A 17,804-nucleotide genomic window follows, 5' to 3' on the forward strand; every position below is an offset into this window, starting at 1 on the left:
TTCCATACTTCTGTCTCCACGTGGAAACTGTCATAACATTTTACAGAAAATCTGCAATGCCATTCCTCATACAGGCAGTCTGAAGTGCATTTTTGCCCATACATTACAGGCTTCAACTTCAAAGCATCTTGTGTTTTGAAATTAAGTTACAAACCAACTTCTTAGAAAATTTAAAATAAGAAAACAAAAAATAAGAAAAACTACATGGGTAGGTGAAGGAAGCTGGTGAGACTGATGTCTTGGATCTTTTCACATAAACCTTTCACTTAGGACATTTTAGAGACTTGGAAAAATATGCTTGTATTTTCAGTCTTCCAAGAAAACATTTAGGAAAAATAAATCATAGGCCCCTATTGTTTTAGCACAGAAAAGAGAAACTTGTCAGTCTAAATAAGAAACTATATTTTGGTGGCAACTGGCATCATATGAAAATATTGACTCAATTCCCAGGTACCTTGGATATGTGAAATTCATACTCTGTGAAAACTCTAGAATATCTGAACAGGAGGGCAGCAATCTGATTGGAAGTGGAAATGGGCAAATTTCTGGAAGATGTATTTGTATTACAGGCAGTTTTTACTTTGATTATGTATTAAAAGTCAATTAAAACTTTTTTTTCCTTAAAGATGCTCATATTTTATCTTACATATGATTGAAAAAAAATATTTGTTCTTTAGATCAAAGAATTCATGTATATGTCTAACATACATACCCACACACTCATATATGATAGAGTGGCTTTGAGGGACAGAGAATACTTTGTGAAGATTGGAGTGGGGTATGCTATAGAATGCCATACCACCTGCTGTTCCTTGGCACCATTCATGACTATTGGCATTCACCAGCAGGCACTAATAAGCCTGCAGAAAAAGAGAAAAAATGCAAGCTTTTAATTGATATAAATAAGTTATATCATAATAATTTAGCTAATATGTATATTTTTCTCTATGGCAGGCATTGACCTCTATCCTCTCTTTATTTCCTACCTATATAATCACCAAGTTGATTAATAGCCATTCAAACCTATCTTTCAGACACTGGGTCAGTCACAGATAAAAGCCATGGAAGTATGATAAATAATGATGGAATCCACATTTTTGGTTACTTTATGCTCCAAGACACCTTAGTCATCAACTATAACCCAAGCTTCAGTTGTGTGCTTAGTTGAATCAAAAAGGTACCAGTAAACTATTGCAGTGACATGTTCTTCTTGTAGTCCCCAAATTTCAGTTTCAATCACAAATGCATTCTAGAACAGGAGAATTATTTGGGTTTTCCCTTTTCATAGAATCTTAAACCACGAAAGGTCCTTAGAATATAGAATCTCAGAGATGGACAGGACCTAAATGATGAGATGCCAGATGCAAAGTATGAGGGGCAAAGGATTACAGTGATTCTCACAGCGCTGGGTTAGATCATTACACCGTCAGAGAAATCCCAGTCATCGGATGCAAAGCACTCAGTGTTGATTTTTAAGGTAAGGGTTGAAAGTACATATATGCTGAGCCTCAGGCTGGTCACAGGCCTCTGTAAAGTTAAACTCCACAACCTTCTAAAGCTAACGGAGTAATGATAATCTGAAAACTTGTTTTTAGTTCAAAAGAGCAATGCCCCAATGTACCATCCCTCTCAAACTATGGCTCCAGGCTGGCTAGGGGGCTTTGTAATATAAAAAGCTCTTAGAACTAAAAAAGACTGAACACATGAGCATTGGAGTATTTTTTCCTGGGCAATTAAAAACTTCTTGGCATTCCAGGAAAAAAAAATACATCATTTTTAATGGGGTTCAGTTTTTCATTTTTTGCACTGAAGAGGTTTGACCTTAATAATGTAAGGTTATACTACCCAGCAAAGTCTCTGAGTTAGCTGGACTAAATAAACATACCTTTAAAGAAAGATAGAAAACACAACTCAGGAGAAAACACGTACACACGCACATACAAGTATATATACATGTACAGAGAATGGTCATTCCCCACATGGATGATAAAACAATACATCTCATTATCCAGTAGAACAAAAGACCAAATATCTCCTACTCATCTGTAGCAGTGACACTGAATGTCACCCTCCAAAATCTGACCTGGCCACACCACAATCACAGCTCAGACCCCAGATTCTTCAGAATCTTTCTAAAACATAATAGTACTACTCTTTGTCAACTCTGGAGAGTAGACTAAGAGAATATTAATATAGCGCTGGGTTATAATTTTATTGTTGTGAGGACAGACTGCTAATAAATGTAAAAGGCTAATGATTATAACAATAAATATAAATACATATACATAAAAGGAGAGGGGAGGGAGAAGGGAATTCTATCTGTAGCACTCACTTATCAGCAGGTGATTTGGATGACTTTGATCAGGCTGCTTTTCATTTCCTTGGGCCTTAGTTTCCTAATCTGAAAAAGGATGGTACTGATGATGAAGGCACCTAGTTGTTAAGAGGATTAAGAGAGGTAATGTGTGGAAATTACAATATTATCTAGCATAAAGAATGAGCTAAGTATTGATAATGTTTCCTCTTCTCCTTAGGTATGGGCGACATAGTTAAGGGCCTCTCTTATCTTGATGTTTCTTCTAAGTGTACTTAACTCACCTTTTGGATGAATCTTGGGGATAGGTCATGGCAGGACAAGTTTTTATCCAGATGCCAGGAAACCAAATTTTTGTAGAAATTAACAGTCCTTCTTACATCTGAAAAGTAATTAACTTCAAAATATGGCCTTGCACTGTGCATACTGACTATGTTGCAAAGACTGAAATGCAAACTGGAAGTTAGGTACTTAGTTCCACATTACGTGCCTAGCTAACTCAAGCAGTGCAGTAGACCTTTGACATGAAATATTTAAAATCTTTAGAATCTGTGATCTGTAAGCAACCTTAGAAGTCCATGGCATTTGGTAATTTGAGCAGACATAAAGGATACAGTCTGTGGAGATGAAGAGTCATAAAGCTAGTAAGTAAGCTTAACTTATGCCCAATATCAGTACCAAAAAGCAACTTGGATGATCTACTCCACTAGGGAGTATAGGAGTTTGCTTGCAGTAATATATGTTACCCCCAGATGTGTGCAGTCAAGTATGGCTCCTCTCCAAAATATGATTAGAGAGATATAGAACCTGTACAAAGGCAACTAAGATTACTTTGGGGCTAGACACTATATTTATTACTTACATGAAGGATTAGACTCTAATCCTTGGACAAGAGCCTGGGGGCAGTGTTGCACAGTGTTTAGCAGCATGGTGTCTAGAGTCTGGGATACATGGACTGTTGCATAGATTCTGCCTCTATCTGTATGACACTGGGCAAGTTACTAAACTTCCTGAAACTGCAGTTTTCTCATCTGTAAAATGGAATGGAAAAAATAACAGCTACTTCATTAGGTTGTCAAAAGCACTAAATAAGGTACTAAGAGCTTACAAAGAACCCTAGCCCTATATTAAAATAATTTTTAAGAGTTTAGGGTGAATGCTTAAATTTTTTGCTAATGCTTTATTGTGTTCATAGGAAAAAATATATATAATTATATAGACTTTAGGAATCAGAGTTTGGAAAGGGGTGGAATTGAACTATACACTTCTTCAAAGACAGAAAAAAAATACTGTAAGTTTAACATGTGCTGAACAAAATAGCTCTTTATAAAATATGATTTACTGCTTTGTTTTGGCTGAATTTTTTTAGAAATTCCACTAATTCAGTTCTGGCTCAAATATACTAGTAGGATTGGGGAGGGCAACATTGAGAAAAAGATGAGAATATTCAGTTTGTACTTTTAAAAAAAAGCATGGAGATCCAGTTCCATCAATGTAGTTTTTGATGCAGCTTTTCTTGATTTTGTTTTTGGTTCATAGTTTGAATCAAGACCCTGTAATTTTCAAAGCTCTATTGTATTTATTTAAACCCAAGATATTTGTGTAGGGTTTTCAGGATCACACATATCAGGAAACTTCAGGCAGATCCAATCAAGAAGCAGTCTGACAGTGTAGGTCATGTTTTTTTTAAGAGTTTCTAGTGAATTCACTACTGCAGCATGTCCAAATGTCATCCCAGGCTCTTGTCTGTCTCATAGCCTAACTTCCAATACATTGGTTCAACATTGGAAATGGAGCCCAAATTCAAGCCCTCCTGCCCACATCTCTGCTGCCTCTCCCCTAGTTGTAGCACCAATCCCTTGTTGGATGATTGGATCCTTTTATCTATTCTCCTTGTACTTTTGTCACTCTGCTGTATATTTCCCAGACAGCAGCACAGCACTTCTCAAAATGGAAGTTAGATCATGTCATGCCTTTGTTCAAAGCCTTCAATAGATTAAAATATCTGAGTAAAATACAGTCCTTACCCCCAGCCCTCAATCTCATCTCTGAAATATTTCCTCTCCCTCTGAGCTGCAAGCACACTGGTCTCTTTATTCTTGATCAAACATGCCAAGCACACTGCTGCCTTGGGAGTCTTTGCCCTTTCTGTTCCCACAATCTGGAATGTTCTTCCATTCCCTTCAGGTCCCTGCTTAATAGTCATCTTAGGGGACAACCTTCTTCTGCCCACACATGCACTCCTTCATCATTCTCTGTCCCTTGCTCTGCTTTATTGCTCTTCAGGATTTAGTTCTACCTTGTTTATTATACATTTATCTTTTTCTGTCTTTGCCAAAAGAATGTATGTCCCATGAGAGCGGAAAGTTTATCTGGTTTATTCATGGGTGTATTGCTAGCAATGGTCGGCACATGGTAGTCACTCAGTACATTTGTTGCTGAATGAATTTCTCTGAATGAAGTGGAAAGATTGATTGAGAAAAGCAATTTACTCAAAGCTGAAACAGAGGCAGTCTGTTCAGACTGTATAGATGATCACATTAATGATTCTGAATATTAGGATTTTCCCCTTATTTCAAATCTTCCACTTGCTACAGATCAAGTCTCACCCAATGGGGTGCTGCCATCAGGAGTAACTAAGAAGATGAAGTGTAGAATTGAGATTCCCTTGTCAAACTTGTCACTGTTATGGCCTCAAATGTGTGCTTTACTGTGCCAGAACTAGCTCCCTCTCCCACATCCTCTGTAACCAAAGATCAGACAACTGTATGCTTGTGCGGTGGTGGGCAGGAGAGAAATGACAGCAGAGTCAGGGGCCCTACCTCAGAAACATCCTGAGGAGAATCCATTTAGCTTCTCCCAAAATCAGCCAACAGCAGGCCTTTCTACTCGGTAGAAATGGGAGTTCTCCACATTAGTCCTTCTTAGATTTGAAATTCCTCCTTTGTAGTAAATTACAGAATTATATAAGCACAATGCCTCTTTAGTAACCCCAGAGGCACCTGTTTGGGGACCTGCAGCTGTGCTGTTAAAATATATTACCTCAGAAGCCAAAAAGTTGGCAGTATCCCCAGCTGCATTTATTATTTTATTCATTATTTAGTCAATATCTGTTTATTGAATACCAGCTATATGCTAGCCACTCAGCCACATGCTACAGTGTAGTTAGGAATCCATCAGACATGGTCCCTTTCTAAAGGAATTGCTAATCTAGCAGGAGAAATATCATACAGTCATAGAGCTGGATGTGTGCAAATCAAAAATAAATAAGGCTCCACGAGGGCAAAAAACACAGGGAACGAATCCAGTTTAGGGACATGATGTTTGAGCTGAAAGCTGAACAATGATTAGAAATGAGAGGAAGAGGGAGAATGGAGAGTATGTCAGGAAAAAGACAACACAAGTGCAGGCCTGGGGTGGAGCGGAGCATGGCACACCTGACAAGTGAAAGATGGTTTGTGTCAGGCCGATACATTGTGGGAAGTGGGAGAGGACAGGAAGACTAGCCTGGAGATTAAAGAAGGGGCCAGATCATGCAAGCCTTGCACAGTCCTTTAATAAGTTGGCCTTTCACCTGAGAACAATAGGAAGTCTCTGAATGGTCTAGGAAAGAGACATTGCATGATTGATTTGTATTTTTAGAAGTTCACTGTGGCTGCTGCTGTCTGCAGAAGGGACTGAAGGAGGACCAGGCAGATGAGAGAGGACTGCTGGGAGGACACTGCAGTCCACCAGATAATAGCATGTGTAGCTTGCATACATACTGTATTGGTGTTAATGAGAGAGATGTAGTAGGAGAAAGAGAGGCACATTAAGTAGGAAAGCAATGGAAAGGATAAAATCAGTTTGGAGATTCTGAAAATAGCTATATTGACTCTGCATCTCAGTTTCCAGATTTCCAGTTTTTATTTCCTTTCCAACAATGCCTATTTTGCCACCCCTACTCAGGCCACATTACTTTGGTACTGTGCTACCATACTTTGCATTCCATTTCTCCAAAAGCCTTGGAAAGAAGGTACTACAGGGGTTGTCTGATCAGCTCAACACACCCTGAGTCAGCTCAGCTTTGAAGCCCTTAGCTAAATCTCAGAGGGGATGAGTTAGCTGGATTCTGGAGATGAAGGAAAATAGATTAAGAAAAAAGTTCATTTCTACCGGTGATACTTCCTATATTGGCTGATATTATAGATCACAAATAATCAAAACAGACCTGTTAAATTCTTTTAATCAAAAAACCCTGGTGTGAGTTCACCTAATCTTTATTAAATGTTGGAAACATTGTGGGGAAGAAAACCAAACAATTTTACTTGTTAAGGAAATTATGAAAAGCCAAATTATATTTTTTTACTGATTCATATTTTAGTAATGTCCTATTTGCACTAAAATTGTCCTTGTTACAGGTTTTCTAAGGATGACAATATTGTATTATAGGTTGTGGCATCCTCTATTCACTTTATCACATCAATCTCTGTGAACAGCAAATACCAAACTGGGAGAAAATAGCACACACATATGAGAAAAATATTTAAATTTTATTTATTTATTCATGAGAGACACAGAGAGATTGGCAGAGACACAGGCAGAGGGAGAAGCAGGCTCCATACAGGGAATCCGATGCAGAACTCGATCCTGGTACTCCAGGATCACACCCTGAGCCGAAGGCAGAAGCCCAACCACTGAGCCACCTAGGCATCCCAAAACAAACAAAAATTGATGGAAAATTGAATATACTATAATGAAACTCAATAACAAAAAAAATGTTGAAGAGCTAAAATTATCACCACTGATTCATAAATTATTTTATGCATTTATTCATTCTCCATTCAAAATTATCTGATATATAATTCTTACATAATTTGCATTAATGGCAACTCAAAGTTCCATCAGAAGTTCTCAAACAGGGATCAAATGTGCCCTGGGAGGATTGTGAGGTGGTGTTTGGCAGAAGAAGGCACTAAGTGAAGGAATTGCAGAAAGTGGAGGAGGGACTGAGATTGTTATTTCAATCCCGTAAAAACTATTCTTATTGATTAGTGTATTTCTTTGAGGTATGGATGCTCAATATTTCCATTGAAAAAGAGATCTTTGACTAAAAATATGAATGAAACAAACAAATAAAAAGTCCCCACAAACTTGTCTGAACCAGCTCTCTCAGGGATTTCTACTTTCAGACTGAAAGGAGTAGCCAGTAAGAGACCAATTCTCTTGCTGAGCACAACTAGAAATGCAGGAAAAAGCCATTTCCTTGAAAATATGGAACAGCTGCCAAGAGGGTCAAAACCTAGACTAGTTCAAAAAGTGATGCTCATTGAAGGGAGCCTAACTTTGTGCATTTTACTTTCCTTCCCAAGCATTTGCTAATTCTTAGTGTTGAAAGAGAAACTGAGACAGCCAATGGAAGGTAACTGCTGAGAAAAAAGAGAATTATTTAGAGTTTCCAGCAATCTCATAGGGCTGGAGAGGCAAAAATTGGAGTCCAGGACAGCCAAGGAGCCAAAGGTCTCATGGAGAACGAGGAGTTCAAAGACTGGCATTTGATCACAGGTTTTTTGTTTGTTTGTTTGTTTTTTTATTAAGGTCTTTTCTATTAAGTTACATGTACCAACAGTCAAGAAGCAAATTAGGGGTACCTGGGCAGTTCAGTTGGTTAGGTGTCCAACTCTTGATTTTGGCTCAGGTCATGATCTGAGAGTTGTGAGACAGAGGCCCACATTGGGCTCTGTGCTGGGCATGAAGCCTGCTTAAGATTCTCTCTCTCTGCCCCTCCCCCACTGTCTGCCCCCTCGCCCCCCAAAAAAAATAAAGAAGCAAATTAAAAGCATCCAAAAAGCAAAACAAAGTTTTCAACCATATCATGATGATGGGAAAACAAAAACTGGAGAAACTGTTTTATAAATAAGGTGAGATAATTGGTAACACATCCCATCCTCTGGTTGTACCCCTAGAAGACTATTCATAGGACTAGGGTAAAAGAAAGGTAGACTACATCTGACAAAGACTACAAACTAGCCTCAAGTCACTTCAGTCTTTGAGTTGAAATGATCTACCTCTCTGCTGCCCCCCTTTTTAAAATTTTTATTTAAATTCCCTTTAGTTAACATACAATATAATATTAGTTTCAGGTGTATAACTTAGTGATTCAACACTCCCATGTTACACTGGTGCTCATCACAACATCTGCTGTCCTTTAGAAAAAAGTAAATCCTTTCTGGAAAGAGAAAACACTATCCAGACTCTATAGTCCGAACATTGGTGTCTGTCCTCCAAAATTCATATGCTGAAATCCTAATATCCAATATGAAGGTACTAGGAGGTGGAGCCTTGGAGGCTCTAAGGTCATAAGGATGGTGCCCTTATGAATGGGGTCAATGTTCTTACAAGAGAGACTCCACAGAGATCCCTTATGCCTTCCACTACATAAGGACACAGTGAGAAGTCACTGGCTATGAACCAGGAAGAGGGCCTTTAACAGAATGCACCCTTTTCTGTGCCTTGATCTTAGACCTCTCAACCTCCAGAACTGTGAGAAATAAATTTCTGTTGCTGAAAAACCACCCATTCTGTAGTATTTTCTTATAGCAGCCCAGACTACAACACAGACCCTTTATATTTTCCCATACAAATGCTGGCCATTTAATAAAAAAATCAGCTGACATTTAAAAAAATCCATAATCAAGATAAAAATCAAGCTTATTAAAGATGCCACAATAAAGTCTATCTCCATTTTGGAAGCCTCACAGAGCTCCATAATAGCTCACTTAAATTCAAGTTCAAATTTAATTAGATGAGGGACACCTAGGTGGCTCAGTGGTTGAGCATCTGCCTTTGGCTCAGGTCGTGATCCTGGGGTCCTGGGATTGAGTCCCACATCAGGCTCCCAGCAGGCAGCCTGCTTCTCCCTCTGCCTATGTCTCTGCCTCTCTCTACATGAATATCTTTTGTGAACAGATAAATAAAATCTTTTAAAAAACAAACAACAACAACAAAATTCAATTAAATGAAACATGGCACGTTCCAGTCATCAGTCAAACATCAGGGGTCAACCCAAATGAAGAATCTTACTTCATATTGAATGTTTGCTGACAGCTTTTAGGACCCAGTCTTCTCCCTTTCCAGTTAAGTGTCTGCATTTGGCTCAGATCATGATCTCAAGGTCCTGAGATTGAGCCCCGCATCTGGCTCCCTACTCAGCAGGGAGTCTGCTGCTGCTTCTTCCTCTGCTCCTCCCTCCTGTTTGTATGCACCTGCTCTCTCCCTTCACCTCTCTTAAATCAATCAATCAATCAATCAATCAATCAGTCAATCAATCTATCTTTAAAGAGATATGTTAATTATAGTTATTTTTAAAGTCCAAGTCAAAGAATCCTAATATTTTGGTCAATTTTGTTTCTGTTTTGTGGTTGCCTCACAGAGAGAGCTCTTCCCCAGCCACAAACAAAAAATGGCTTGCATTTTGAGACTGAGGATGCAACACACCTATGAATAGGGTATGAGAAGGTTTATTAGTCACAAAAAGGGACTTTTGAGGAAGAGCAGAGCAGGCACCTAAGCTAGTTTATAGTAGTGTCAGCCCAAAGAAGAATAAATGGTTTTGGTTTTTATCATGTTAGGGAGGTGGACTCGGGTTGAGACCTCCATGTGGGAGCTAGGGTTTGAATGGTTCAAACTTCCCTACTGACATCAAAAGAAAGGTCAGTTTTCTTACTCACTTGCCCAGTTGTGGGGGCAAGATGGAAAGGGACCCCTAACATATCTCTTTAAAAGAGAGGACCCAATAATGAATTTGCTGCTAGAGAACTGGAATCAATTTTAAAAATTGAATAGAAATTTTAAAAAACAATTGAATCCAATAGATCAGTTTCAAACACATTGGACACAGATGGAAGCAGGATGAGGGAGCTGAAAACTAGGTCAATAGAAAATAACCAGATAAAAGCATAGCTTAGGGAAAAATTAAGGCTTAAATGCATATATTATTAAAATAAGAAAGGCTAAAAATCAATAATGTGATTATTTATTTTAGAAAGCTAGAAAAACAGTAAGATATACCAGAAGAAAGCCGAAAAATAAAAAAATAACAGCATAGATAAAATAGAAAACAAAGAAAATTTGCAAACCTTAAAGAAAATATTAAATTGATAAACCTCTTACAAAAGTAATCAAGAAAAAAGAGAGAAGATACCAATTAGCAGTATAAGAAGTTAAAAGAAATAATAATGCAGCTACAGATTATTTTTAAAAGGAGAATATTATGGATAATTTTATGTCAAATAATTAGGAAATTAAGAAAAATAACAATTCCTAGAATACAACTTAGGAAAGCTGACTCAAAAAGAAATAGAAAATTTAAATGGGCTTGTGTTTAGTAAAAATAGTTGAACCTGCAATGTAAACCTTTCCTCAAGCAAACACCCAGGCTCAGGTTGCTGTATGAGTGAATTCCTCCAAATATCAAAAAGAAATAACAATAAGTAATGACAGTCTTACTCATTCGCTTCCAAAAATAAATAGAAGGAATAATTTTCTACTCATTTTTTGAGGGAAAGCATAATTTAGATCCCAATACTCCTGAAGGAGATTAAAGGAAACAAAAAACGTAATTGTCTCAATATGTGCAGAAAACTTGTTTGATACAATTCTATACTTTAAGCGAATGAGTAATAAGAGAGAACTAAATTAAGCAAACAAAAAAATCTGTGAGAAGTCTAGAACGAACAATAGAATTAATGGTAAAATATCAAAATGTTCTCATGGAGGTCTAGAAGTAACAAAAATATAAATCTCCACAATATTTTACTGAAGGTCCTTGCTAGTGCAATGATGAGAGGAAAGAACAAGGTAAAAGAATTGGAAAAGAAGAAATACAACTGTCATATTTTGCAGACAGCATGATTGTATACACAGAACACCCAAAAGGAAACAAACTCTGGAATCAGTAGGTGAATTATCAAGGTCAATGGATATAAAATCAATATAGTAACTAAATTTTTCACATTACGGACACAAATACCTAAAGGCTTGAAAAGATGCCCACTTCTATATATATATATGTACTTTAAAAATGAGAAAACTGGTGACTCTCAGCCCATGCTCCAGCTTTTTTTTTACATGTATGCATCAGCAATCTAGCACTTATTTGAAGGACATAAGCTACAGAAATTATTTTGATTCCAGTATTCTCCAACCCAACAGAGGCCAATCGCACATCTCAGTTGCTTCATCTTCTAGGCACCGAGACATTCCGAAATGCTGCTGGCTGCAGTGACCAGACCACGGGTAGTGAAGGGAATAACTGAGAGAAGCAACACAATGATTTTCTGAAGCATGGAGTTCTGACTGACCTGAGCTTCTGCTTCTGCTACAAGTTTAGGGTTAAGGACCACTCACAGTGGCTGGATACCCCTAGAGTGAATCCTACAGATAGGATGAGGGGAAATGGTGAATGAGTCGAGGGTCTATCATAGAAGAAGGAAGAAAGAGTAGATATGAGGGCTGCTTGGACTCACATTTACACAGGGCATCAAGTGTGAACCTTAAGTATTATCTCAAATAGGTCTATGTATAGGATTACACAATGACACAGACAAGACTGGAAGTAGGATATGTTTATCACACAACTCTAAACACGTGTCCCTGTTTCTGCCCGCCATGCCTGCAACACACCTTTAACATTTTCTATAAGTTCTGCAATTATTTTATAAACACTGAAGTTATATAAATGCATGACCTAACTCTGTTAATACTATTATTTTATTACATATGAATATTCAAAACTTTTATAGCATTCATTCAGTATTATTTGTTTTCTTCTTCCTTCTCCCCTTCCCACTTTACCCCTGCTCCAAATCTATTTTATTTTTAGCTTGCATTTAAGTTGCCTGTTATTTGAGTAATTTCATTTTATCCTGAGTTAAAGTGGGGATATACCAGAGTTTCGTTGTTGTTTTTAAGTGCTCAGAGCTTGGCCCTGAGAACTATTCCCTAAATTTGCCAGAATCTTTTCCCCTTCTAGACTCTTCCTCTAGCATCTACACACACATATTATTTAACATATTTAAGTTTCTATTCAGTCCCACATCAGAAAATCCAACCTTTGCCAAGCTGTTGGTTTTCAGCTCCTAGATATAGGCAGCCTGGTTGTCATTTCACTCTTATTTTGTTTGCCTTAAATAAATATTTTTTCAATATTACATAACACAATTCTGCATTTATAAGACAATTCCCATTGGTTTATCTCACACATAGAATATCCTTAGGACTCTGAACTTGGACTCATCTCATCCTACTGCCCCAAGATCCTTCATCAGGTATCCCAGTATCTCTATGGGGAAAGTGAGATATTTTTTTCACCACTTCATAATATGGCCAGCTAATCTAGGTGCAGAGGCATGGAGTAGAGATGGGGATAAGGAAGAAGAAAAGGGATCAATATTTAAACCTTCACTTGGCAATTTTAATTCAATTCCTTCAAATCAAAGCTGGCATTCAGCATTTTGGAGCTTCTCTTCTACCTCTCCTATTTTTTCAGAAAAATTATCATTTTCCAGAACATGTTTAGAATTGTGGGATAGATAAAGGAGAGAATACTAATAATCTTCCTCTTCTGCAAGGGATGGAAGCAACAGAAGGTTAAAAAAAAAAAAAAAAAAAAAGAGGTTCCAAGACTTTTTTTTCTTTACGAAAGCTAAGGAAGGGCTATCTACTGAAACTGTAAGAGTTATATGTGGAGACTAAACCCAACAGTAAATTCTACTCCTCAGGCTTTTCCTGACTTACCTCCACCAGTTTGTTGGCATGCTCACGGAAAACCTGGGCATATTCCTTCACTTCCTTTTCATTCCCACTCTTTGCAGCCTCAATGAGAACTAGCAAGGGGACATTGGTTTCCAAGAAAGAATCAGATATGTGATCCATCACTGCTTTCCGAAGCTGCAGTAAAAAACAAAAACAAAACACACACAATTAAGGAATAGAAGAATGGTGTATTTATGAGTCTATTATTCATTTAGCGATATGGATTAAATAACTACCTGAGAATAAAACATTTTTCTAAACTATGCCCAGTTCTCATTATCCATTGAAATAATGTTTCAACTCTTATTAATTTTCCCAGTGCTTATCATATCACAGTAAAATAAAGAGGGCAGCCCTGGTGGCTCAGCGGTTTAGTGCCGCCTTCAGCCCAGGGCCTGATCCTGGAGACCCAGGGTCGAGTCCCACGTCAGGCTCCCTGCATGGAGTCTGCTTCTCCCTCTGCCTGTGTCTCTGCCTCTCTCTCTCTCTCTCTCTCTATGTCTCTCATTCATAAATAAAAGTCTTTAGAAAAAAAAAAGGTGAAACAAAGAGAGATAACTGATAGATGGTTTTCAATTAACTGTATAATACATCAATTTGGAAGTTACATATATGGCCTGTAGCTTAATACATTATAGGTCCTCTCTTATCTAATGTCTATTTTCCTCCTTCATTGGTTCAAATGTCTCCATTTAGGAAGTTTTGAATCATGATACAGCTCAAGGACACAGGGCTCAGTTCAAGGCTTGTTAGAAAAAAGGAGAAATCTAACCATCAACCAGCAAGTGGGGTGAGCTTTAGATGAAGAGATAGGCCTTGAAGCCACCCCTAAAACTTCACCTTTTTGCAGTAGTCTGCCCTTTCTACATCCATTGTTCGAATTTGCTGGAGGTAGAAACATGAAACTTCTCACAACCTCCAAGTGCTATGATGATACAGTTGCAGTGAGCCAGTAAGAAGTACCTAGAATTACTCTTCAAGGTAAGTAAAAATAAACATACCCAAATATCTAACAATGCTTAATTATACACCATTTCCACATTGTTAAAATGGGAAGCAGGGCAGCTGCATGAAAAAAAACGAAACTGTATCTAGAAAAACACGTGAGTGCTGCTTTGCTCATAATTGTCAGGATGTATACAAGGAGAAAACACTCAAATAAATGCAAGAGAAGATGGCAAACAATGTGTATATTTTCCAAACAAGTATAATTACTCAGGAGTATTCAGGCACATCTTTCAGGAAGGTGATACATACATATTTATCATTAGAAGAAGGAGAACTTTGAAAAACTCAGTTCCTTTTTGTGTTAATTACAATAAGGTATATATATGTATATATATATAACTTAGTTTGGTTTACCTCTGAATTGAGCTTGATATTTCACCATATAAAATAGATAAAGCTTATGCAATGTTAATATAATCAGCTACTTATTTGGTAGCATGTTTTAAACTACAGCTCAGGGGGGATCCCTGGGTGGCTCAGCAGTTTGGCACCTGCCTTTGGCCCAGGTCACGTTCCTGGAGTCCCGGGATCGAGTCCCACATTGGGCTCCCGACATGGAGCCTGCTTTTCCCTCCTCCTGTGTCTCTGCCTCTCTCTCTCTCTGTGTGTATAATAATAAATAAATAAATAAATAAATAAATAAATAAATAAATAAATCTTAAAAAAAATAAAAACTATATAAACTACAGCTCAAGAATAATGTTGGCTATTGGTGAGCTCATATAATCCAGATACACACAATGTACCAGATAATTAATATCTTTACATCTAATATCATTTAATCTTCAAAACACCACCATAAAATAGGTACAATTGTTATACTAGTTTTTCAAATGAAGAAAATGAGACTGAGAAACGTTAAATAACTTGTCTGCAATTATAAGGTAACAAGTGGCAGAGCCAATGGTAAGACTGTCTAAGGAAACAGTACAGTGAATACTTGAAACTGATCTGCTATGGCTCTCTTCCAGTATAGAGTCCCACATGAAGGAGTAACTATTGAGAGTATAATCAAAATTGAACTTGACAGGGATAATAGAGGTAAAAGAAAAAGAAGGCCCAGATGAAGTGGGGAAGATGAGCAGAGAGCCATGCTATCAGCAATCAAGTCACCATATTTCTTAACAACATACAAAAATAACAGATGTGAGAACTCTGTGAAGTTAGAATAGCTGAGTGCATCAAGCCTCTTTCTAAACCTTCAAGGAGAGTTAATTCATATAAAAATGAGCAACTTAAAATTATCAAGGTCAAAACTCGCATAAAGTTTTTACAAGAAAAAGAAGAATAAGGAATATAATACCATCCTTACACACACTGAAAGTATGCCAGAAACATATACATATACCTCAGATTAAAACTGTAAACTATCTCAAATAAATAAAGATACAGTAAATAATGATAATATGAGAAAAGATGTAAGTTAGAAAAAAGGAAAGATTACAGAATGAGGTCTTGAAACTTTAAAAAAAATATTGCATTTATTCATATGAGACTGAGAGAGAGAGGGAGAGAGAGGGAGAGCAAGCACGAGTCGGGGAGGAGGGGCAGAGGGAGAGGGACAAGCCGACTCTCCACAGAGTGGGAAGCCCCATCCAGGTCTGGATCCCAGGACCCCTAGATCATGACCCAAGCCAAAGTCAGACACTTAAGCAACTGAGCCACCCCAGGTACCCCTAGATCATGAAGCTTATGAAAGAGTTATAAATAAAAGAAAAGTCCTTTAAAAAAAGAAAAAGAAAAAAGACTAAGGAATGAATAAACACAATAGCAATGCCTTAGGAGAAGTGGAAAGAGAAAAGAAGGAAAACATTTTAAAATCCAAAAGAAGCCACCTTCTAACTGTCATTTAGGCATCAGACTCTTGGTTTCGGCTGAGGTTATGGGCTCAGGTTGTGATCTCTAGGTTGTGAGATCAAGCTCCACATCAGGCTCCACGCTCAGCATAGAGTCTGCTTGAGTTTCTCTCTCCCTCTATCTCTGTCCTTCCCTGCTCTCTCTCTCTCTCAAATAAATAAATCTTTAAAATAAATAAAATAAAAAAGTAATTAAAAAGTAATTTTAAAAATTTGAGATAAAGTGACAAATATTGAAGATAGATAAAGAAAAATTTAATATATGGGTACCAGAGGTATCTGAAGAAGAAAACCAAGATAAGAAGACAGAACAAATACTAAAAATTATAACTCATGAAAACTTTCATAGACACATTAACTACATTCTGGAAGGGCATACCATGTACCTAAGAAGACTGATGTATATTGTCAGGCAAAATAACTGGATTCTAAAAAATAAACAGAGGAGGAAATCCTTGTGTGTTTAGGCAAATAGAACACATGACTTATAAAGGAAATAAAAATAGATGATCATCAGATTTTTCAATAGCAAAGCTTTATACCAGAAGAACATGAAATACTATAATTTAAGATACTCAAGGAAAGAAAATGTGAGCTAAGAATTTTATAGCCAGCAAAACTGACTTTGAAAAATATAAGGGAAAGACAAAATTTGATCAACAAGTAAGAACTCAGAAAATATTGTTCCATTGTAACTTTGTCAGGGAATCTGTTAGAAAAGGAGGTTTAACAACCAAAATTACTTCAAAAACATCAACATGAAACACAGTGAACATTAGATATATACTTGTTTGTAGAACTAAGAATATATGATGGTTGAATGAGAGAGATTATCTTACATGATCTGGTAATGAAGACATAGTATAATACTGTAAAAATGAGAAGAAAAAGGGAAGAGGTTATATAAAAATATTGTAACCGTTATGTGTAATTTTAATTATAGTAGTAGTATGAATATTATTGTTCCTACACTATTGTGTTCAAAGGTAGAATAAAGTAAATGGTTAGTCATGAGAATTTATCTCTTATCCTTGTTAATGAGTACTGGTGTAGAAAAGAGAAAAAAAAATAAAGAAGAGGTTTAGGGAAAACCCTATAATCCTAGATCTGAAGAAGAAATATCAATATGAACCCAAGATTTTAAACTAAACACATACAGAATTTCCCAGTTCTGTCCAATGAAAAGGCCTAAAAACAATGGCCAGCCCAATAACAGTGAACATTTTGAAATATTGTTTTCCATTAAAACAAATCAGGGCTTCTAGGAGAAATGGTTAGCACTTTGAGGCTGAGATACACCAAGAGGCCTGAAATATCTTATTGTGCCAGATAGCAAAAAGCTATCAAAGACAGCTAGGCTCATGCAAAACATAACTTAGGAGCTTCTCACTTGGCTAAAGATTAGACAATTTGAACGCCACAAAAAATTTTAAAATCCAGTGGATTAAAATCCATCAGATATGTTTAAATACATGAGTTTATGATGACGAAAGAAAGAAAGAAAGAAAAAAAAATTTTTTAAAAATAAAAAAATAAAAAAATAAAGAAAGAAAGAAAGAAAGAGAAAAGAAAATAAAAGAAAGAAAAGAAAAGAAAAGAAAAGAAAGAAAAGAGAAAGAAAGAAACTAGCCAGTCACCTTTAGAGGATGACAAGGAACCAATTTATTTCTCTTGAAAGAATCAAGACTATATCTTGCCTTTCCTGTATGAACTAAAATTCTTTATGAAGAAATTGTCTTTTTATAAACTTCCTCCACTTAAATGGAAACAAAATGATAGAAAACCACCATTTTGTGACCTTTCATGAATTGAAAAAAATCTAAGCAATGAAC

At 36.8% G+C, this 17,804-nt stretch overlaps 1 protein-coding gene across 1 annotated transcript in view; it reads right to left on the bottom strand.

Moving 5' to 3' along the window:
* CTNNA2 (catenin alpha 2) overlaps positions 1-17,804 on the bottom strand; it is a 1,089,255-nt gene that overhangs the window by 224,916 nt on the left and 846,535 nt on the right. The window contains exon 9 of the mRNA XM_055312731.1: positions 13,091-13,243. Within this exon, the coding sequence (XP_055168706.1) occupies positions 13,091-13,243 (153 nt within the window). The remainder of the gene's footprint in view (positions 1-13,090; positions 13,244-17,804) is intronic.

The sequence above is a fragment of the Nyctereutes procyonoides genome, unplaced genomic scaffold (assembly GCF_905146905.1).
Source record: "Nyctereutes procyonoides isolate TBG_1078 unplaced genomic scaffold, NYPRO_anot_genome, whole genome shotgun sequence".
Lineage (NCBI taxonomy): Eukaryota > Metazoa > Chordata > Mammalia > Carnivora > Canidae > Nyctereutes > Nyctereutes procyonoides.